The sequence below is a fragment of the Homalodisca vitripennis genome, chromosome 1, assembly GCF_021130785.1.
Source record: "Homalodisca vitripennis isolate AUS2020 chromosome 1, UT_GWSS_2.1, whole genome shotgun sequence".
In the NCBI taxonomy this organism is placed as follows: Eukaryota; Metazoa; Arthropoda; class Insecta; order Hemiptera; family Cicadellidae; genus Homalodisca; species Homalodisca vitripennis.
This window is the reverse complement of record NC_060207.1, coordinates 110414259-110425829: the sequence shown is the minus strand read 5'-3', so window position 1 is coordinate 110425829 and position 11571 is coordinate 110414259. Positions and strand designations below refer to the sequence as shown.

The following is an 11571-nucleotide window of genomic DNA, read 5'->3' as shown; positions in this document are numbered from 1 at the left end:
TTCTAATTTTAATTTTTATATTATTTGTTATAAATTGACAAATCATAACGATTTGTTATTTTAGCTTACAATATCGATTGAATAGATTTAAAAATCACGTGACTGGCCTTCTCATGTCTTTAAAAAACATTTTTTCACTTCTATCGGGTCCATAAAGTATTGAACTGATCAGTGACTATCGATCAGTCTGTCGTTTTAAAACTGAGCCAGCCTAACAGACAAGTTATAAACATAGTTCAAGTGATTAGCAATAATGCGTTCCAACTTGCTGTTAAACCCCGCGCGTTATACTACAGAAGCCCACATAACTACCATCACGGCACCTTGACTTGCCAGTCGTGTGAGCATCGGAACAAGAACAAGTCCAACAGTGAAGAGTGAAATCGTTTTTTTCTGATCGAGTAAAAGTGTGGCAGCGAGGATGGGAGGAGGAGGAATGAGGACAGGAGCGGTGGGGCGTGAGGGCGCAGGAGTGTCCTCTGCTCCAGCTCCGACAGTCAGACCGTGTCGTGAACGTGTGAGTATCTCATGGCAAGCCTCTCCATAGCGTGTTTTGTGTTATTGAGTGTATTTGTGGTCCTCGGTGTCACCGGAGATGAACTTACAACAACAGAAATTCCGGATTCATCGAACGCTACGGACGCCCTAGAAACGGGAGATGATTTAGTCTCCGGTATGACCGCGGTGTTCGAGACGATGAGGCTGACGGGCTTGGAAGTCTCCCGGAACTCTACTAAAAAAGAAGTGTCTGTGAGCGCGCGTATGAAGATGTCCGACATAATGTTCAACCCCGTGATGTTGCTACCGCAGTTGATCATGTGGGGATTTGCGCCGATCGTCCTCGCAAACCTGCAGATGTTCGTGATGCACGCGCTCATGATCAACAAGATGGCGCTGTCCTCTGCCATCTTCATGACGCTGAGAAATATTGTGTTCGGTCCCCGTCCCGGCCCACTAGTCAAGTACGCCAACTACGGTTACAAGCACAAGCCCAATCATTACCACAGGAACAGGAGGTAGCAGTTGCCGTCACGCCGTCTAACTACTGTTCAATCTCTTCAGGACTCCACTGACCACAGTTTTGAATTTTATCGCTGTAAAATATGTCATTATTTATTTATTTAAATCAAAAATCTTCTTGTTGTTAGTTTTTATGTCTGTAAATGATATATAATATTTTAGAATAATTTATAAATATTTATTTATTGCACAATAATAAAAAATAGTCTGTGCCATTTTGATGCCAAAGCCAAAGCATGTAATTTATATATAGTATGCCATGCCATTTGAGTTCCAGTCATCAGGAAGCATTACAAATTAATGCTCCCCATAGTAATATTCTAGTTTTGTGTTTTACAAGTGGTGTTTTAGAAATAGTTTATTTATTACACAGTGTCTATAATTTAAATTGTGTAAAGACGTCTAAATACGAGTACTTATGATAAAAAACAAATCTAAAAAAATGAAATGATTACTTAATACACAATTTGGGAACTGGACAATAAATTCACTGTCATTAGTTAGTCCTTATTTTGCAGGAATTGTGTATTATTTATTGTTGCATTCACCTTCATTATATTGGAAACAAATGGCAATCCCCCTCCAAATTTGGCATGAGGTAGTAAATTGATAAATACCAGGATGCTTTAATCATTATTATATACTTTTAATTTTACGACATTAAAAGTATTAAAAACAACATTTTTGTAGAAAAACCAATTTTTCCTAAAAAGCGCTAACAATTTAGATTAAAATATTGCACTATTTATAACATATTAGATGTTAACAGAATTGCTTAAATTGTATGTCCAAAAATATTCTCTTTAAACACTTATAAAGATAAAATTTCGATTGAGAAGAACATAATTTGAAATATATTACCTTATTTTGATTTTTACCATCTAAGTTACTTTTTCACCTTAAATTAGAAAGTTTTGGTTTAAAGAAAGATTTTGTGAAAATGCCAAGAAAAATATAGCAGATATTTCAATTTTAAACCCACTAAATGGTTGAACATACTGTAAACCAAATCTACACAAGAATTCAATTGAGAAAAGATCTAGTATTGATTTTGTGTACAAATCCCTAAACACTCATAAAAACACAAATAACCCAATCTTGGCTTTTTAAACTCACTTGAAATGTAATACATTGTTATCATAGGCCTTGGGGTTACTTTCCTTCAACCACAAAAAAGATTTCTGTATGAGATAACTAATGTTATTATCAGTGTCAGCTGTACAAGATTATGTTTTGTCATTGGTAGAAGTTGTCTATATCTTTTTTGTGGTCTTGATTAGACAAAACTAACAATAAAAAAAATACTAAATTTCAATGACTATAACCTAAATAGCAGTAATTTTAACCTCCAAAAAGTTATCAGAAGGATGGTGAAACATGAAATATTGTTGTTTAAGTACGTAACTTGTATGAATTTTGATACTTAGTCTGTTACAAATAAAATTCCTTACAATTATCTTTTATTATTGTTTGCAAATTTGAAGTAATATTTTAATAGATATTGCAATAAAATCTATATTTCCAACTTGTATGTCTTTTAATACAACTTTATTTATCCCAATTTCATGAAAATACAAATTTCTATTCCAATTTAAACATTTATAATTAATTATTTTACTAATTACTAACACTCTGACATTTTAAATATTTTAATTTATTTTTAGTTTGGAAAAAATAAAAATATTGAAAATGAAGAACTGAAATAATATGAGATGTGACAGGAAGGCATGGAAACTATCTCCACCTTGGTTACAACCAGTAGTCATAGGTAGTCTTCACTTAGTTTTGGGCTATCCTGCTCCCAACACAAGATTATGTTTTGTAATAGCTAAATACTGCTATTATCAGTCATCAGGTAAGCATAAATAATTGTATTATGTTTAGGCGTAAGTTTAAATAGCCCCTGACTTGTAATAAGGAGATTCCATAAAGGTGTTTGGTCACATTATAACAAACATTTACTTTACAATTTCTTTACGGCAACCTCCTTACATAAAAAATTGGTGTAAATATTTGCACATACTTTTTAATGACTAGCTCAATGATTATTTACAAGAAATTTGGGTTAAATGTATTTTATGTCCACAAAATTATACAAATTCAGACATGTTCATGACTTTATAAGATAGAGGTTTATTATTATCAAATTGTAATGTTAGCCCTGTTTTTATTGATAAATAAATATTAGAGTAATCCATGTGATGTGGAATATTTCATGCTTACTGAAAGCTGTAAATAAAAGGAAAGAGCATTCAGTCATATTCGTTTTGACACATAAGCCTGTTAACACAAATTTTGTGTCATGCTAAAGAGCCAGTGAGTGACTATCAGGGAATATAAGCGGTAAATAGGGACGTGTCAAATGAAGAAACTTTTAAAAAACTTTGAGAGGGAGAGTAGGAACTAAAATGGATTGGACGGTAGAAAATAAAAATATTTTTCTTATTTATACAAGTTTCTTATAATATAAGTTTAGAATTTTTCTCTTACCAAACTACTGTGTAAGATGGTTCTAACTTTTTTCTTTGAAGATTCTCATTTATCTATATTTTTTTATGCGACAAACTTTTATTATTACTTAAGAAAACTCCACAATGCTGGTATGGCATAGCTTTTTAAATGTTCATATTTATTCACAAGGGAGTAACTTTGACCATAAAATATACTAAGGATTAACAAATTTAATATTTTACCTTAAAATTAAAGTACTTGGTATTATTATTCATTCAGAATTAAAAAAAACCCAAACAGGAATACAGGGCCATTTGATTTTAAAAAATGGCAAATGTGTTAAATATTACATACTTTTCATTTAAGACAACTAAATACTTGATTTGATTACTCATAGTTATAAAATACTCCATATTCAAAAAATGAATCAAATAGGATTTCAACGTTTGATACTTCTTACCTGACGTAATTATACTCTCATTTTAAATTACAATAGACCTATCATTTAATATTTCAGGGTTTTCTTGGCAGTTACACTAATTTTTCCTTTACCAAGTTTTATTCTCATTGCTTGTTTTTAATTTGTTTGTCTTATCTTTCTTCTGTTTGATAAATAGCTGCAATTATTATAGCCTGTGCAACTTCAGTTTCTTTCATGTCATCTTTGCTTAGAACAGTTTTCAATCTTCTGTTACCTACTTCCAGTGTTTTTCTGATAATTCACATTCCTGAGCAGCATTCTCCTTTACACCTACCAAGTTTTCTTCTAAACCGTAGATTTACTTTTGTCATCTATTGCTCTTCCTGTGTATTACCAAGGGTTTCCTCCTGTTCATTCTTTTTGTTAATCTTAATCCTAAGGATAATTCTGAAAACTGTTACGACAAATTAAAACCAAAGATATTACTTCTATAGTAACAGGTACTTGTACTGGATGGTTTTTGCGGTAACATTATAGTAAACCTTTTACCTTCAGCCTTGAAATGTATTATTTGTATTTTCATCTACATTTCTTTCTCAAGTAAAAGTTCTGCTGATGAAGAACATTTTTGTGCCACAAAAAGTACATCACATTTTAATATCTTTTAAATACTTGGCAATTGATTGATATCTAAATTTCCTCAGCTAATTCTAAATTTAGAAAAAATTTAAGAAAGTTAAAGCAGCCTTGATTCTGGCAATCAATCAACTGCAAGTTCCAAGGCGGGCCTGTGACTTGAGACATTATTAAAGAATTTGTGGGATGGCAAATTAATTTTCTTTTAGATAGTTGTGAAATCTTTTAGTTTTGCTGGTTACCCCTTTTATATTTCATGAGAATCTAGCCACTTCTGAAAGTGACTAGGTAATTTGTTGAGGTAACAGACTGGAGATTTGAAATTTCATTCCTACTCTTCTCAAATGAAATTATCATTGTCTTTGATTCATTAAAAATAGGTCTTTGTTCTTGCAGTATAGCATGGTTCACAGCCATATATGAGTTTAATTATATATTTTTCCTTGTCATTGGCAATTAAAAGCATATACATCAGCTTACATTATCAGCTTGCTGTAGGGGTTTAGAATATTTGGCACATCATTAGTAAATGAAATAAACAATTCAGGGCATAAGATTGTCCCTTGTAGAACACAAAGGTTCATTGTTAGTACTTTAGATATTGAAATTGTAATAGCTCCTTTTGATTTTTGGACCACTTTAATTGTCTGTCCTCCAGGTAAGGAGGAAACCACAAAAGAGCTGGATCTTGTATTCCTAGAATAAATAGTTTTGATAAGATCATGTAGTGGATTAGAAAATTAAATGCTTTACTGAGATCAAGATGTATCCCTACTATTGTGTTCCAAGACTTAATGTTATGCACTATGTATTCGAGAAGCTCAACTATTCCTGCTATGGTGGAACGTCTTTTGGTAAAACCATGCCGTTTCTCTGATAGGGGTTGCTTAATTGTAAATGATTAAACAATCTAGCAAGCACAATTTTCTCAATGATTTTGGAATGAGTTGAAATCAATGAATTTGATCAGTAATTTTAAAATAGGTCTTTACTGGATTTTATAGAGGAATAACTTTAGCTATTTTCATTCTAGATGGGAAGGTGCTATGTTGTAAAGCTAGTTGTGTAATACGCAGAAGACATATTGCCTCTTCATTTTAAGAAATTCAGTATTTTTGAAGACAGTACAGGGATCTAATCAACCAAAAGACGATTAGAGACACGAGGCCCACAAATATCAAGCTCCTTAACTTTCTGCTCGCACAGGAGACATTGAGTTTTCTAAATTATGATGATCCCGTAGAAGTACAATTTAAAAATTTCGAGGAAAACTTTAAGTTTCATTTGAACATGAGCTGTCCTTTACTCCCAAAAACCGAGAAAGCAAAAGTGCACATGGATTACCAAAGGTATCCTGGTTTCGAGAGAAAAATTATTATTTTTCTCCGAAATTAATAAACACACTTCAAATTTAGAATTCAAAACTTTCTTCAAAAATTACAAATGAATTTATAGAAAGGTCATCAAAGCTGCGAAAGCTTACAATGTCAATAATGCACTGCTCACGACAAAAATTTTTTCAAAAACAGCATGGGCCATATAATTATGGCCCATGTTTTTATTGGCCCATCTGTTCATGAGTTTTTATTGTTAATACAATAAAAACTCATGAACAGACAAACAAATTGAATTGAAAATTGGCAATGAAATAGTCAGCAACCCGTCAAGGATCGCTGATGAATTCAACACTTTTTTGCCTCGATTGGAGCGGACAAAGGACTTGGCCAGAGTCAACGGATCCCTCCATTGGCGCAGAGCCCAGCAGCTTCCATGGCTCTGGCCCCGGTCACAGAGGAGGAAATTGCCAGTGTTAAGAGACCTTCCACCCAAAAAGTGGAAATGACTTAAATCATGTCTCAACATGGTGAACGCTTGCCTTCACAGGTAGGTGCTCAATTTGTCAACAGACTGCAAAATTCCATTAAAAGTGTAAATATGCCCAAGGCATTTAAAGCTCGTGTAAAATCATCATTTATACGTGCAGTATTTTATAATACAGATGAGTTTTTGACACACAATTGGGAGACCGCTGAATTGGCAGACTGACACTGCGGCTAGAGTGGATAAATTCGAGTGAACGAGATTAAGGATGGAAACTATTGTATGTATGAATGAGTCCAATTGTCGTGAATGAATGGTAAATTTTAGTTGACATATAAAACTGACAATTGCAATACAACTTTATACATTGTTTACACAATAAAATATTTTTTATTATTATTATTATTAGACATTCCATACAAACCAGAAGAGGATTTTGGTTTCAAAAAGTATATTACTGTATTTTAATAATTTCATAAATTGATATAGATTCTATTGAGGTAAGTGGGGTTTAGACTGGAAGATATTGATGAGGTAGTGGAATTCAGCAATAATTGAAATAGTTCAGCAATAACTGGTCCCGTTTTTGTTTCTTCGGCAATTGTTAAGAAGAAATGGTTAAGTGGTTGGCAATGTCTGTAGTCACCCTTATGTTCTTTGATCTTCATAAGTATGAAGCTAAATACTAAAATTTCTTCCTTGTATAGTTTTGTCTTGCTGTTAATAGTGTCCCAAAAAGACTTGCTTTTGTGAATAGAGTGATTTATTTAAGAAGCACTTGTTTCTTTTCTGAGTGTCTAACTTCATTAAGCTCTTCTGAGCAGTTGTTCTGGCTGAGTAACTTTAAGTCATAGACCTTCTATAGTTGTACAAAGTTTTGTTTATCTTCCTCTCTGCCAGAGAGATGATAACTTGCACTTGGTTTAAGCACTCTGGATTTATGTCACCGATTAGAGATGGTGTGTTCTGAAGCAAACAGAAATTGTCAGATAATATAATTGCCCAAGGTGGTTGCTTATACAAGTGTTTATAACTTGTACTTGACATTCTTTAATTTCAAGCACCATCAATTGAAGATCTTTGGCCTGGTTTTAAAATGTCAATATTTACATCTTCTACCAAAATGATTCTGCTACACATTGGTAGGGACTCCAGAACCTTACGGATAACATCAATGTGTGTCTGTGATGATGAAACAATGCATAGAGTTTGTTTTGAGCTTCTTCATGGCCGACTGTTTTGGATCTGTTGGAGATAGATATTGCTTTCAGATTCCAGGAGTCAAATCTTCACAGTGTTAGACTTCAGATACTGCACTAAGTGGAAAGTGAAATGGAGCTGAACTTCGTATTGAATCAACCTCTCCACCATTGTTCTACATTATTGATGTGCTATACAACTGATAGACATCACGACAATAACATTGAAGTGTTTGGCTTAAAGAGCTATTATATTGCAAATTAAGTTTTTTTTTTAACTTTCTTGATTCAAACATGACAGATTTTATTCTTACAATATAGTAAAAAATATAGTCATTTCATTAAGTTATTAAAATGTGCATTTGTTAACTGTGAAAGTAGGTCAGCTCTGACACTTTATTAAATGCTTTGTTTCTTCTAAGTTGGTAAGTTTTTAAACAGTTTTTACATGTAGTAAAACTCATGGTACTTAGTTCTACTTTGCTGAACGTAGGTGTAACCTAATTTACTAGTGAAATACCAATTTTTCCCAGAGATAAATATCACTGTATATGCACTTGGCAGCCATGTTGTTTCATGTTAATGGTTTTGCCACTTCATGATTCAGAGCAGTCAAGTAGTCAGGTTGGGGAGACCAGCTGTATTAGTGTTTGTAGGTATAATATTACATGGGCCACAGTTCTAGAAATATATTATAAGCGAGAGGTGTTTATTTCTAATTGCTACTTTTCATTATTTAACCCTGAGAAGGACCGTTTGTTTTGGTCTTCGATAGCTGCCATAACTGGGAGATCACAAGAGTGACGGTCCAGCTACCAAAAATTGCTGTTCGTTTAGCGTTACCCAGGGAGCACGTGTAGCAAGCTACGGACGCGAACAACTTCACCCCCCGATTATACTCCAGACCTATGTTTTTGCTCTTGTGCCCGCTCTCTTAAGCCTTTAGCAGTTGGGAAGGAAAGTTCTTGGTGCCTTTCCTCATTCTCAGCATAGGCCTGTGCTTATTTCAGTCGGAATCAAGATTCCTCTTGTAAGATCCTTCCCTCGGCCTCGCTGGAATTTTAACAAAGCTGATTGGAAAGCCTTTACATCTAGACTTGATGATGGCATCAGGTTTCATCCCTCCCACGATAAGAAACTATGACCGGTTCACAAAGCTAGTCCTGGCTACTGCTAAACTGTGCATTCCACGAGGATTTCGAAAGAGCTATGTGCCAGGTTGGAGTCAAGAGTGTGAGGACCTTTACAGTGAGTTCAATGACACCGGGAACACAGAAACAGCTGATCGGCTGCTACAATCTCTTGACAAAGCAAGAAGAGAAAAGTGGGTACACACAATGGAAAACCTTAACTTCACCCATAGTAGCCGTAAAAGCTTGGTCCCTCTTGAGAAAGCTCTCCACCGGCAAGCCTTCGACGAACAGTTCTTTGTCACATCCGAAACCCTGTGCAATAGCAAAGCGTATTGTTGCTTTGTCCAAGTCAGTTCGCCACCCATCTGACAAGCTGGTTAACTACAAGTTAAACGAATTTAAAAGCAGTCGGCAAGCTCCTTTGGAAATATCGAGAGCATTTGAACTTGATGAAATTGAAGTGGCCATCTCCGCTCTGTCAGTTGGGAAGGCAGCCGTATCGATAATGTCTTCCCAGAATTCCTAAAGTACTCAGGAATCAAAGTTAAATACTGGCTTCTTACAGTGTTCAACGAAATACTGGCTACAGGTAACCTGCCTGCAGCATTTAAAAGATCTAAAATAATCGCAGTTTTGAAGCCCAACAAAGACCCAGAGCGTATTGAGAGCTATAGGCCCATAGCCCTGTTGAGTGTGTGTTATAAGCTGCTGGAGAGGTTGATCTATAATAGAATATTTCCCATTCTCACCTCAATGCCAGCATTCCTATAGATCAAGCTGGCTTTAGACCTGGTCGTAACTGCTGTGACCAGGTGCTTGCGCTAACAACTTTTATTGAGAATGGTTTTGAAAGGAGAGCAAAAACCTCTACAGCCTTTATAGACCTTACTGCAGCTTACGACACTGTCTGGAGAAAAGGCCTTTTTAGTAAAGCTCTATAATCTAATTCCTTGCCCTTTCCTTCTGCGGCTTCTTAATTCAATGATTAGCGACAGGCTTATAAAAGTATGCCTTGGCCGTGAGGAAAGTTCTTTCAGGCAAACTTAAAAACGGCCTTCCACAGGGCTCAGTACTTGCTCCTTTGTTGTTCAAAACGTGTACTCTGCCGACATCCCAACAACGTTATCCAGAAAGTTTTATTTAATGCGGATGATATTGCCTTAGCATACCAACATAATGACATAAAGAAAACAGAACAGGCACTCACTGATGATCTTTCAGTCCTCGCAGATTATTTTAGAGCCTGGAAGCTAAATCCAAATCCTAATAAAACTGAAGTATCATGTTTCCACCTAAATAACAGACTGGCGAACTACAAGTTTAAATATAACTCTTGATGGTGTCAAATTGAAACATAATGAACATCCGCAGTATCTGGGAGTTACCTTAGACCGATCTCTCACTTTTAAAAGTCACCTTCAAAAGACAGCAGCAAAGCTGAAAACAAGGGCTAATATAGTACAGCATCTTGCTGGATCAACTTGGGGAGCCAACGCTAAAGTACTGCGTACCACTTCTTTGTCCCTTGTGTACTCCGCTGCTGAATATTGTGCTCCTGTGTGGCTTAATAGTGCACATGTGCGAGAGGTCGATGTCGTTTCTTAATAGGGCCCATGAGGACAATTACTGGAACTCTCATGGCAAACACCAACACCTTGGCTCCCAGTGCTGAGCAATATAGCACCACCTGAGATTAGACGCAAAGAGGCTCTTCTGAGAGAGTTCAATAAGATCGTGTCCAATCCCGAATTGCCCGTTACGCGCGGACCTTCCTCAGCAAGATAGCCGGCTCAAATCACGCAAGCCATCACTACGAAACAGCATCCCAGTTGATAGAGGAGAACTTTACGCCTAATGCTAACTGGGCGTCATCCTGGGAATCATTCGATGGACGGAACAAGTTCTTGATATCCGATCCTACGAAAGCAGCGGGTGGCTTGGAAATTCCTCGAAAGGAATGGGTTTTATTGAATCGTTTTCGAACTGGGGTTGGGAGAAGCAATCACTGGAAATTCAAGTGGGGTATTACTGACGACCAGACGTGTGATTGTGGCGCAAACTCTCAGACAATTGAGCACATTGTAAACGACTGCCCTTTGCGATTGTTTTCTGGTGGTCTGGCTGGTCTGAGTGGTTTTAGAGGATGGGTCTCTAAACTGGCTCAGTAATTTGGATTTAGCTTTGTGACGGGAGATTTTAATATTATTTTTTAATTTATGACTCAAGAACTTTGTTCTTACGTACTTTTTAATAATTGTAATTTTTAATTTATTTATTTATGGATAGCTGCCTTTGTCCCCCATACGATATATATATATATATATTATTTAAACCTTTTGGCTACCAGTAACGTATATTGCCCGTCATCATTTAGTGTCGACACAATTACAGATGACGGGTACTGCTTGTCATACTAAGTTCGTAGTTTTGGAGTAAAAAACTATTCCTAATATAAATTATTTTGGCATTTATCTATCTATTATATCAATGGTGTGTTAAAATATAACATGTTAAATTTCGAAGCTGGTCAACTCTCTTGAAATTGATTGTTGTTTACCATTTCATCTGTTGATTGTTTGTTTTGATTAGTTGCCGTCTGAAATGAAGTCGTTCTTCTCTGAAAGTTTCGGAAACTTTATGAAGAACAAACCAATGAGAGTAAAAATGAAGTGAGTGATGGTAACTTTGACGACGAAATTTTAAGTAAAAGTGGCAATGAAGAAATTTAAGTGACAAGGCCGAAAACCTTTTTAAATGGTCAATTAAGTAATTTTAAATTTTTATATACTTTTGAATGGTATTTTTTTTATTTCATCAAACTAAGAAATCTTACATAGCGATAACTCTCAGATTCTCTCTCAATTTCAAAATGATTTACAATTTTCTCCAT

The 11571-nt window shown here is 35.3% G+C and overlaps 1 protein-coding gene across 1 annotated transcript; it reads left to right on the top strand.

The window, feature by feature from the left end:
- The first annotated feature begins 466 nt into the window (after nt 1-466).
- On the top strand, nt 467-1956 carry LOC124353965. Its single transcript, XM_046804059.1, has one exon. The coding sequence runs from the start codon at nt 529-531 to the stop codon at nt 1018-1020; it is 492 nt and encodes a 163-aa protein (XP_046660015.1). The 5' UTR covers nt 467-528; the 3' UTR covers nt 1021-1956.
- The last annotated feature ends 9615 nt before the right edge of the window (nt 1957-11571 follow it).